At 42.0% G+C, this 12,770-nt stretch overlaps 1 protein-coding gene across 2 annotated transcripts in view; it reads left to right on the forward strand.

The window, feature by feature from the left end:
* The first annotated feature begins 546 nt into the window (after positions 1 to 546).
* The window catches only part of MACF1 (microtubule actin crosslinking factor 1), a 319,804-nt gene continuing 307,580 nt past the window's right edge, over positions 547 to 12,770 (forward strand). For both annotated transcript variants that reach the window (XM_078331310.1, XM_078331314.1), the window contains exon 1: positions 547 to 702. In XM_078331310.1, the coding sequence (XP_078187436.1) occupies positions 651 to 702 (52 nt within the window). In that variant the 5' untranslated portion in view covers positions 547 to 650. The remainder of the gene's footprint in view (positions 703 to 12,770) is intronic.

Raw genomic sequence — 12,770 nt, forward strand, 5'->3', positions numbered from 1 at the left:
AGGGAATGAGCTTGACGGTTTCTGCTTCTTCCCTCCCCCTGCCTTGAACTGCCTTGATATACAGTGTCTCCTCTGTTGTGTGGCTGTATTCCAGTCTATAAACAGGACTGCTGTAAGGAGAGTGCAGAGTATTGTTTATTTTGTAAAACCTGTCTCGTTGCCATGTAATATTTGCTCAAGAGCTGCTGTTGTGGTGACATTCTTGTGGTGAGAAGGGCTCTTTAAAGATTTTGATCTCAAACGTTAAATGAGCCCCTGACTGGTGTCCTGAAAAGCCTTTAACCTTCTCTCCCTAGAGTTTAAGCAAGAGGAACAGTAATCCTAGTGGAGCTTGGGCTAGGGTCTAGAGATGAGGTGGCAGATAATAGGCAGGGGCTGTTGTGGTCCCGTCGTCGTTCGTTTGCACAAAGGAGGGGCTGGCCTCTCCTGGGGAGGTATTTCCGCTCACTGGAACAAATGCGGGCGCTCAAAAGGCTTTAATGTAATGAGACTTCTCTGGTGACGTCACTTGTAAATGTGGTCAAAGTCCAGTTCTTAGGGGCCAGTAGAAGCAGGAGTAGAGATCCGTCGGTTTGCATGCTTTCACTTTTCCGCTGTCACTGTGTAGGGTGCCTATTTTCAGCCAGTGAACCAGCACAGCTGTGCCCAGCATGAACTCCTACAAGTATCAGAAGTTCCTGGAGGGACTCAACAACCTTAGAGGTATTATAAGTCTTCAGGCTCCCTACCCTTTGTCCTTGCTGATTGTGTAAACGATTATTATGGTGTGTGTTGTGTGGGGTCTGTAAAGCCCTCCTGCTCTGAGCCAGCCATATTTTTTATGTGTTTAGGCAATTAAACAGAAGGGATAGAGTTTGTAAATGCAATCTTAAGTGAGTAGGAAAGAATCCCCTCAGGTACTTCAGCAACAGCCTGTTGTCTTGCTTGAATGGACAAATAAGAAATGTCCCCTGCATTCTTAAGCTCAGAGGGCTCGTGGCACTCCCTGTTTTCTTTGAGGTGGCCAGACAGTGTGGGTAGGGCCCTGCAGCCTCACCTAGGGTGTAGTTAGGTTTTTTGGGCCAGGTTTTCCAGTGTCTACAGTGAGTCAGAGTCCCATGTGGAGAGAACCGGAGTTGGGAGTTGGGAGGAGGGTAGAGGGAGGAATGCAGCTTGATGATCTATAGATATAGCCTTTGTAAAGGGTATATCAATGACTTTGAAAGAGGCAGCTTTTTATTAAAGTAATATTTAAAGGAAATATTGTTTTCTCTGCATCGTTGGCAAATTCTTCACTGATCAAACAGGAGAAGAATGTACTCAGATGTGATGTAGGACTCTTGTTGGGTACTAAAGAGAAAAATGAATGAAATCTTTTTATATTCACTTCTCTTATTAATAAGTGGTTTTATTTCCATCTGCAGAGGGGGGTGCTCAGACCATTTTTTTTCATCAAAAGTTAGGATTCTGGACCCAGAGCAACCATGGGGTGTGGAGAGAGTGGGAGGAGGTAGAGGGAGAAAAGGAGTAAACTGGGTTATTTTCAGGGATGAGGAAAGTGGCAGACAGGGTGTGGGCAGGAGATCTGTACTCCCTTCCTGCCAGGATATATAGATATTTTACTTTCTTTCATTATCTATTGAAGAACTTGGGTTCTAAGAAACATACATGGAGAGCTTTGTATGCTATAAAGGGATATATGGGCCAGGCATGGTGTCTCGCACTTGTAATCCCAACACTTTGGGAAGCTGAGGTGGGAGGACTGCTTGAGCCCAGGAGTTCTAGACCAGCCTGGGCAACAAAATGATACCCCCATCTCTACAGAAATGTTAAAAATTTAGCTGGGCATGGTGGTATGTACCTGTAGCCTTAATTTCTTGGGAACCTGAGATAGAAGGACCACTCTGAGGTTATCTTAGCGGTACAGAACCCAAATAACACAGCAAAGAGACCCAGAGTCTGGAGTGAGAAGAGTGCTGCTGTCTGGTGCTAGAGACCATGTGAAGAAGGGAAGAATACCCACATCTGACCAAGCATATGTGTAAAATGCATCTAGGCACCTTCCTCTCTGAGAAACAGCAGTACTGTGGTGCTTCAGAGTGAAGGCAATAGATGTTTTCTCTCCACACTACTACCCACCTTGAATGGAGTTCTGTTTTCTATCTCTCATTCACTATTGTTTGCTCCATTCACTTATATACACTGTATAATAGTCTTTATAGCATAAAATATACAATATATAGCAGTTTCTCTTGTTCACTCAAAGAAAGTATCAGATTTAAACTCTTTACTACTGGAAACTGAGTCTTTTTCAGGTGGGAGAAGTTCCTAGAAAGAGGGCATGTAGTTTTTTTGGTTTAGTTCTTAGTAGTTTTTTGGAATGTTGCTATAGGTCTTAGACAAGTATTCCCCCAATTCTGGGCTGCCCGGCGGAGAGTTAGATACAAACCATTGCCTTTGTCAAATACCCTGGTAGGTTGAGTTTCACCCACTCTGCACCATGATTGTGGCGAATGATTACTTCCCTTCCTTTCACTTGTATCTTTGTGTATTCCGGAAGGGCTGATGGAAAGAAGTAATTGGCTCCCCTCTTCATTTAGTGACTGACCATTGCTTTTCTTGGCATAGTTCAGCTTGTAGCCATTCCTCCAACTAGTGGGTAACTGTTGAAGGGAATCCAGTGGGAGAATAGAGACATTGTACAAGTTTTTAAAGTTCTGATCCCTAAATTCCTATGAATTTTTGATGTTTTAATGCCAGGATTGGGGTGCAATATATTCCACTGCTGCTGCTTTTTCTGGAGGGCTTTAACTTCCATTTCTCAAGCCTGCCCAAAACTTTAGTTATTGGGGATATTTCTACCCAGATGGACCTCTCTCATGGGTATGACAGATTAAACTATTGGCCCAAGTCCTGCTTTTTGTCAGTGTCTAGGCCTATGCCTTGACTGAGATAATTAGATAATTAGGGATTAATTAGGGAGGCAGAGAAGTAGAGTGATGAGAAAGTAGTTCACTAACCTTTGCTAAGAAAAATTTGTGATAGGACTATGAGATGATAACTGACTTTTAAAAGAGAAATATAGTGGCCAGGTACAGTGTCTCATGCCTGTATTCCCAGTGCTTTGGGAGGCTGAGGCAGGAGGATCAGTTGAGGCTTGGAGTTTGAGACCATCCATGGCAACAGTAGCAAAACTCTGTCTCTACAAACAACACAAAAATTAGCCATGCATGGTGGTGTGCACCTACAGTTTCAGTTTCAGCTACTTAGGAGGCTGAGGTGGGAGGATTACTTCAGTTGGGGATTTTTGAAGCTGCAGTGAGCTATGATCATAGCACTGTACTCCAGCCTGGGTGACAGAGTATACCTTGTCTCTGTCTCTCTCTGTCTCTCTCTGTCTCTGTCTCTCTCTGTCTCTCTCTCTCTCTCTCTCTCTCTCTCTCTTTTGTAACCTCCACCTCCTGGGTTCAAGCAATTCTTGTGCCTCAGTCTCCTGAGATTACAGGCATGAGCCACCATGCCTGGCTAATTTTTTGTATTTATAGTAGAGGTGTGGTTTTGCCATGTTGGCCAGGCTGGTCTCAAACTCCTGACCTCAAGTGATCTGCCTGCCCTAGCCTCTCATAGTGCTGGGATTACAGGCGTGAGCCACCGTGCCCTGCCCTGCCCCTGTTGCTAAAATAGAAAGATTAAAAGAAAAAAAAGAAACATACCCCACTATACTTAATGTACTTTCACCCTTCTCTTCCTTTGCATATACTGTCTTATTCCATCTTCCCATTATTTTTGTCTCTTTGTACCAAATTTCTGCTCATCTTCCAATGCCTAGCCCAAGTCTCACTTTTCCTCCATAAGTTTTGTTTTTGTTTTGTATTCCCGGTAGAATTATTCCCTTTCCCTCATCTACGTTGCCATGGTACTTTAAGCATACTTATTTTAGAGCGTATCACATTATATTTTAGTTACTTTATTAAACATTTGATTTTCCTGATAGTCTTTACTTCTTGGTAAAGTATCTGTAACTTTTGTAGGCTTCAGTTTTTTCATTTGTAAGAATGGGGATCATAGAATTTACAAGATGTTGTGAGGCTGGGCTCACACCTGTAATCTCAGCACTTTGGGAGGTCAAGGCAGGTGGATCATCTGAGGTCAGGAGTTTGAGACTAGCCTGACCAACGTGGAGAAGCACCGTCTCTACTAAAAATACAGAATTAGCCAGGCGTGGTCGTGCATGCCTGTAATCCCAGCTACTCGGGAGGCTGAGGCAGGAGAATCGCTTGAATCGGGGGGGGGGGGGGGGGGCGCAGAGGTTGTGGTGAGCCAAGATCATGCCATTGCACTCCAGCCTGGGTAACAAGAACAAAACTCTGTTTCAGAAAAAAACTGCGTTGTGAGGATTAAATGAGATAGTGAATATAGTATCTGATGCAGACTAGGAGCCTGATAGATGTTAACGATACTGTTTCTAAAGGCAGGAACTGTGTGTCATTTATCCTTGAGTCTCCTTCACCTAGCATAGTGCCTGGCACATAGTAAGCATAAAAAGAACATTTGGGGCACTGAACTGAACTAAACCCATATATTTAAATGTCTTTCCATAGTCACCATAGGAGGTTGAAAAAATATTCTAACAATGGTACCTATGCTGCATACTTTGATTTAAGCATGCTTTTTGTGGGTTTTCTCTTCAGTGCCAGGTTCTGACCCTCATAAGAAGCTCCATGGTCATTTTATAGTCCTATCTAATTTTTGGTCAAAATGCGATATTTGACCCAAGACAAAATTAAACCCAAATCTCAAAGAATAAAAATGTACTATTGAAAACATTGGAAAGATGGTACTACTAGTCTGTAGGTAGTTACAGATCAGGAGTTCCAGGTATTTTGAACAGCAACAATATTGTTGAATAAGTGGAAAAGGTGACTACCGAGAAAGAACATGATCCTCTTTGGGTTCTATAGTTCTGTTATATTTGTCAGATCATGTTTCTCATTATCTTATAGCTTTGCTTGGGACATCCACTTAGTCTGCCAGCTGAGAAGCCTATCCCCTGTTACCACATCCAGTCAAGCAGGACAAGCTCACATACCCCTACATCCTCAGAGAATGGATTTTTTTTTAAGCGGGGAGGTGGTGCTTTTTTCCCCCTCTTCAACTTGGCTTGGAAAAAAGACTTTTTTGACTTTTTCTTCTGATGTTAAGTAAATGCACTATGTTGTCCTTATAGAAAGCAGGGGAAAATAAACTAATAAAATCACTGACATCCTACAAATTACTAGGTTCATAATTTGCTATATTTCCATCATCTTTTCTCTATCCATATGTATATAATGTTGCTTTTGTATATCTGTTGTCATAGTTCTCTATCTTGCTCTTTGTTATTTTGTGAACATTTTTTTTTTTTTGAGACAGAGTTTCGCTCTTGTTACCCAGGCTGGACTATAATGGCGCGATCTCGGCTCACTGCAACCTCTGCCTCCTGGGTTCAGGCAATTCTCCTGCCTCAGCCTCCTTAGTAGCTGGGATTACAGGCACGCGCCACCATGCCCAGCTAATTTTTTGTATTTTTAGTAGAGACGGGGTTTCACCATGTTGACCAGGATGGTCTCGATCTCTTGACCTCGGAGGATCCACCTGCCAAAGTGCTGGGATTACAGTGAGCATTCTTTATACCTTTATCTCATCATGATTTTTCACAGCTTTATGGAATTACATCAAATGGGAGGTTCATTTATTTAACATATTCCAATAGTGGGGCATGTACATTTTAATTTTTCACTGCTATGATAATGAACATCCTTGTAAATAAATTTTTCTGTGCATTTTTGATATTTTTAAAGGATGGATTTCCACAAGTGGAATTATTGGGTCTTAATCCATGTATTCAAAGATCTGGATGTTGGCTTTTAACTTTATTTCACTTTTCAAAGCTACTGAGGGTAAAAAGAGGATATCTGTAGCACTGAATACCTCTCTGATAGCTCTTGGCCCCTTGTCCTCTAGGGATAGTCCTGTCTCCAGGCTTAGTGGCCAGCTGGCTCAGATGTTTTATTATCCAGTTAATTTTGTGGTGAAACAGGTGCCAAGTGGCCTTCTCACTTAGCAGCTCCCATCTTGTCATCGTAGTAACACTGTACTATACTCTGAAGCTTTTCTCACAGCAATTCTAAGCATTTAAATAGCTTCGTTGATCCTTCCAACTCTAGTACCATTTTCTCTTGTAGTGGGGAGGGACCCATTAATGTTGATTGGGAAAACAGTAACAAGAATGACCGTCAATATTGCACAGAAATTCCAGATTGGAACCCTAGATTGGTACCAGATTGAGATTCTCTTTGCTTTCCTGCCATTACTGAGCTAGCACCTAGCTAGTAAATTGGGCCAGCTTAATTTGATAAAATAGGTTGACAAAACTTTACTGTGTCAACACCCCTGCTTTGGTAGATTTCTACTTCTGGAAGAACTGGAACTGTTGCTGTGTTTTAAATCAGTGTATTCCACCCAAGTGTAAATCAGCTTCTGATTTACACGTGGGCCTTAGAGTAGAATTATAGACTTGATGAGAGCACATGCTTGTTTCTGACTTAGACTTGACATCCTGGAGGAGACAATGTGAGGTTTTCTAGCTGATGATAGACTGGGGATGTTTGGAGATTAGCTGGAGGACTGAGAGAAGGCACATGTATAGGACTTTGTCTGTAGGGGGCCAATAAGAGTCTCTGCAGCAGTTAGTATAGTGGAAAATGGCTTGAGTCACTGACAGGCTTTCGTCCTTCATAGTGAGAACTGTCTGCCTCTCCCATTCCCAGAGCCCTTAAGCAAACCTTTCATAAAAGGGCGATTCACTCCACTGCAGGGAATCTGGAAGTCTGCATGCTTCTGGGGTGAGGCCTGTCAACACCTTTTACAGCACTAGGCACCTAGTAGACCATGTGCTTATTTGAATAGTTGATAGTTTTGTCCTGTTCAAGTTTTTTCTCTCCTTAATTGTATACTTTTTAGGCTTACTGCATGTCACTGGGCTAGAGAGGATCATCAGCACAAACTCACTTTGGGGTTGGTTTCAGTTTCTGCTATTTTGCAATGTGTGGGGTCATTCTATTTTTCCTTACGACTGGAGATGGTTGTTATACTATCCCTATTTCTCAAAGAGTAGGCCTATATGGCTAACAAGCATACATTATCATTTTCCCCTCATCCTTGATTTTGTTTTCTTATGAAGTAGGCATTAGTATTGAAAAAAGATTAAGGCCCTCATCCTCACTATGCTGCTGCAGCCTCTATTGGTTGTTGGAGAAACCCCAGGCTGATAATACTAATTTTATGCCTATTACTCATTGTAACAACTGTGGGGTTGATACTTTCAATGAATACCAGTTGTTAAATACCATCTTTGGCTCCTAGTGGAATGGCAGGAACTTTTTAGACTTCTTGGTTTGAAATCCTTTGATTTGGAAGATCACTTTTTACAGTTTGTTAACAACTTAATTGCCTCCCTCCCTGATCATTCACTGTTGCATTCACTGGAAGTCTCTATCTCCTTCGTTCCTTTCATTGAGAACTTTCTGACAGTATGCAAAGATTATTGACAGTCCCTGTCTTTGAGGGATTATCAGTCCATAGTCTAGTGGGGAGACCATAGAGGACACTATATTTTTTTTTTTTTTTTGAGATGGAGTCTTGCTCTGTCACCCAGGCTGGGGTGCAATGGTATGATCTCTGCTCATTGCAACCTCCGCCTCCCGGGTTCAAGTGATCATCGTGCCTCAGCCCCCTGAGTAGCTGGGATTACAGGTGTGGACCACCACGCCTGGCCAATTTTTTGATTTTTAGTAGAGACAGGGTTTTACCATGTTGCCCAGGTTGGTTTTGAACTCCTCACCTCAGGTGATCCACCTGTCTTGGCCTCCCAAGGTGCTGGAATTATAGGCGTAAGCCACCGTTCCTGACTGGCACTAGATATTTATTGTGAAGTGGAATTTCGCTCTTATTGCCCAGGCTGGAGTGCAATGGTGCAATCTCAGCTCACTGCAACCTCCGCCTCCCTGGTTCAAGCCATTCTCCTGCCTCAGCCTCTTGAGTAGCTGGAATTTGCCTGCCATCACACCTGGCTGATTTTTTTGTATTTTTAATAGAGATGGGATTTCACCATGTTTGTCAGGCTGGTCTTGAACTCCTGACCTCAGGTGATCCACCTGCCTTGACCTCCCAAAGTGCTGGGATTACAGGTGTGAGCCACTGTGCCTGACCAGCACTAGATATTTTTACAGCAGAGGAATGGCATAAACAACTAGGGTGGGTATTTTTTTGAGGGGTCGGGTGGGGAGAGATAACTGGCAGCAGTGTGAAAGATTATTTACAGGGAAGTGGAGATTATAGCTAAGCCAGTAAGTATGTACCTGATTTTAGTTTGTTTCCGATGCAGAGAAGTGAGAGAAAAGCAGCCATGTGAAATCTTTTTAAAAGAGAATTTGGTTTTTAGAAACATTTTATGTTGAATGCTAGCTAGAAGTAGAGATCCACTTTACCCCCGCAGCTCAAGTTGAACCTGACCTTTATGTTGTGCAGTGCTTTTTGTTTGGGTTGCTATTTCCTGGGACTGGTCAGGTGATGCACTTTAGCATGAGGCCTGTACAGTAGCTGAAGAGTTGTGGCCCAAGGTGTCTGTCAGTGATAAGAGGAGAGAAAAAGCCTGGTTAGCTCCACAGCTAAATAGGGCCTTTGTTTCCTCTCACATTCTCTGGTCTACTCTCCCTAGTCCAAGGCTCCATCTTTACATAACTCTTTACAGATAGATTTCAAGTGCCAGTTTCATTCTGTGTTGTAGTGCTGGCACTGGACACTGTTGATTACGTTCCTGCCTGTTTAAAATACTCTCTTCCTTTACCTTCAGTGAGAGTAACCATTTTATGGTTCCTTTACCTATTTGATTGTTGTTTGTCTGCTTTGTTGTTTGACCTCAGGTGATCCACCTGCCTTGACCTCCCAAAGTGCTGGGATTATAGGCATAAATCACTGTGCCCAGCCTAACTGTGGCAGTTTTCTAAGGGGTAAGGCAGTGTAGTGAAGTGGGAAGAACATGGGCTTTGGATCCAAGCAGGGCTGGGTTCAAATCTGTGTTCCTACATTTAATCAGCTGAGTGACCTGGGGCAAGCCTCAGTTTTTTCATCTGTAAAATGGGGATTTTCTGAGCCTCAGGTTTTTTTTTTTGAGATGGAGTTTCGCTCTTGTTACCCAGGCTGGAGTGCAATGGCGCGATCTCGGCTCACCGCAGAGCCTCAGTTTTTTCATTGGTAAAATGAGGATAATAATATCTTCCACATAAAATTATAAGGATTAAATGGAGTACTATAGGTAAAAGCTTCTAACACAGTGCAGACCTAAATCAGTATTTTCTTACTGCTTGATTGATTGGTGGATTATAGAGATGGGGTCTCCCTATGTTGTCCAGGCTGGTCTCAAACTTGGACTCAGGCGATCCCCTTGGCCTCCTAAAGTGCTGGGATTATAGGTGTTAGCCACTGTGCCCAGCCCAAACTCAGTATTTTAAAACTAATCTTAAATTTGGCTTTTCTGTCCTAGTCACCATTTTTTGACAGTTGAGCTCACATTTTTCCAGTCTCTGAGATGAGAAACCTTGGAGACATCTTTAACTCTTTTCTCTTCATCATCCCCCATTTTCAGTCTGTCATTGAGTTCTTTTGTTCTTCAGAATTTCTCTTAAATTTGTCTTTTTGTCCCCATTCTCTATGCCATGACTGGTCCTGTCACTCATCACCTCATGCCTGAATTACAGCAGCAGCCTCATATTTTTCCTGTGTCCTGTTTATCTTTGAAGTACCAGCTACTTGCCTAGTATTTCCTATTACTGAAAGTCTAAATTTGTTAAAAAGACCTTTTATGGACTGGACATGGTGGCTTATGCCTGTAATCCCAGCACTTTGGGAGTCTGAAGCAGAAGGATTGCTTGAGGTCAGGAGTCTGAGAACAGGCTAGGCAACATAGGGAGAGACTGTCTCTACAGAAAAAAAAAAAAAAATTTGTTTTTTTTTTTTAATTAGCCAGACCTGGTGGTGTGTGCCACTAGTCCCAGCTACTCAGGAGGATGAAGTGGGAGGATTGCTTGATCCCAGGAGGTCCAGGATGCAGTGAGCCATAACTGTCACTGCACTGTAGCCTGGGACAGAACAAGACCCTGTCTAACAAAAACAAACAAACAAGACTACAACATTTTATGCTCTTATCCCCTTCCTACTTCACCAGGCTTATCTCACATAATTTCCTAGAATGCACCTTCAGCTCCACACAAACCCTGTTCCTCATTATGTCTTATCCTCCCTCATTCATTCTCTCTCCTTGCCTTTTCTTGTGCAGTTTTCTTTACCTGGAATGCCCTTGTTCTTTATACTTAACTGAAATCTATCTATTCCTTGAAGCTTCATTTCAGGTCTTTCTTCTAATGAAGACTTCTCTGATTATCATAGTCCAAGTTGATATATCACTTTCCCAATCGAGTTTTATCTATTGAAATTGTAAGCTTTATTGAGAGAACTTTTTTTATACCCATTACATTTCTGTTACTCTCATGGTGCCTTGCTCATGCCAGCCAAGTTTAAATCCTCCTTACAGAGCACTTGTAAAGTGTGGTGACCAAAGTGAATCACTCTTTCATTGGACAAATGTATATAAGCACCTACCACATGTGCTGTGCTCTGCACTGGGATCCCAGCAATAAACAACACAGTAACAAGGCAGGTTATGCTGTACAGAAGCAGACACTAGACGAATATTTGTCAGTCAACTGAATTTGTGGAAGCCAGGTTGGACTCTTAAGAGAGGACAAATGACAAGAAGAGAGAGAATTTAGAAAATAAGGTACAAATGAAACAACTATTATAGGAAAAGGGTGCTTAATGGATTCATTCAGCAAGTAATTTATTGAATATCCACAGATATAAATGTATTCTCAGGTATTTGGGATACACCAGTGAATAGAACAAAGTCCTTTCCCTTGTAAAGCTTATATTCCATCATTTGGAAGAATTTTCGGAAAGAAAATCACCTAATACTGGATGAAGCCCATCTATGGGAGGTCAGCAGTGAAGGAGTTAATATGCTTCTAGGGCTCTAGGCTTTGTTGAAACAGATGGTTTCTCTGCCCTAGGGAATGTTTTAAGGGGGATTAGAGGACTGGGCTGAGGAAGGCCTGAGACCTCTTTCCCTCTCCCCATAGCACACACACCTGCTGTTCTGACGCCTGGTAAGCTGTGTAACTTGTCCCCAACTTGGTAGGCACTTGTTTGTAGGCTTGTGATTGTGACTGTAGATCTGGCTCTAAGCTTCTGACATTTTTATTTCCCTTTCCTGATTATATTTGTTGTCCAATAGCAATGAATCCCATTTTAATTTAAAAGATGTTGGGACTTGTCTGTGTCCCTTTCTGGTCCATATTTACTTTTACGTAATTCTTTCTCTTTCTCTTTCTCTCTTTATTTCTCTCTCTCTCTCTCTCTGTCTCTCTCTCTCTTTCTGTGTGTGTGTGTGTGTGTGTGTGTTTGTATTTTTCTCATGATCCTATTTATGTTATTGTGGTAAAATACACGTGACAAAAAATTTACCATTGTAAGTACTTTAGAGCATACAGTTTATTGACATTAAGTTCATTCACACTATTGTACAAACACTGTGACTATTGAGTTCCAGAACTTTTTCATGATCCCAAATGGAAATCCCATATTCATTAAGCAGTCATTCTCCTTCCTCCCAACCCCTGGCAACCACTAATCAGCTTTGTGTCTTGCTGGTTCTGGATTTGCCATTCTGGGTATTTTATATAAATTTAGTCATGTGGCCTTTTGTCTCTGGTTTGTTTCACTTAGCATATGCACATATTTACATGTCTTTTCCATGTATCATTAAAAGAATTATTTAAGTGTTTCCTTATAGCCATTATAATCTTAAGTTATCTTGTTGATAATGGCTTCATTTAGCCATTCTTTTATTGCTGAATATTTGGATTGTTTCAAGTTGCTATTATTTTTAAAAAATGCTACAGTGGACACTTCCCTGAGTATGTTCTGCCATCTTTCAGGGAACTCTTGAATATTGCACATCAGTTGCAGGAGAGCCATTGTCCTTGATTTAGGATAGTGTGGCCTGTTATCCAGCTCTGTGGGAGAACAGTCAAGTAATGAATTTTATATAGATGAGAGCATTATTCTTTGCAACATAAGACCATGATCTCCAGGGAGTGGCAGGGAAAGTTTTTTCCCTACTGTCTAGAATTCTCTGATACCCCCTATATCCTCTTGGCTGTAGGAAAGAATTGATTATAGCAGTTGAAGATTAAATGTTTTATTCATTTATTCATTCAACAAGTATTCAAAAGCCTACTATATGCCAGACATTTGAAACTTGCTGGTGGGTTGAGCTTGGCTAACCAGTGCCTTTCACTCCCTGGGCCTTTCATACCTGCCTGGGAACAGACTAGGACCTACTTCCAGAGTAATCAGAGCAGATCTAGAGGCTAGAGCCACGTGGGGCTTTATTACTTCATGATTTAATGCCTCAAAATATGGTACCATTATAGATACTAATCACACATTAATTTGCCTGTTCACTCTGGGGATTTCAAGGCCAGGCTGCCACTTTTCATATGTGGCTCTTCTTGTTTGCCACTCTAACAGAGTCCTGGCTGCTAGGAGATGAGCCATCAGGCCTGTGCCCTCTTAGTAGTTTTGTTCACTATATCCTGGGCAAGGCAGCAAGGAGAGGATACTTACCGACTGAG

The sequence above is a fragment of the Callithrix jacchus genome, chromosome 7, assembly GCF_049354715.1.
Source record: "Callithrix jacchus isolate 240 chromosome 7, calJac240_pri, whole genome shotgun sequence".
NCBI classification, from domain to species: domain Eukaryota; kingdom Metazoa; phylum Chordata; class Mammalia; order Primates; family Cebidae; genus Callithrix; species Callithrix jacchus.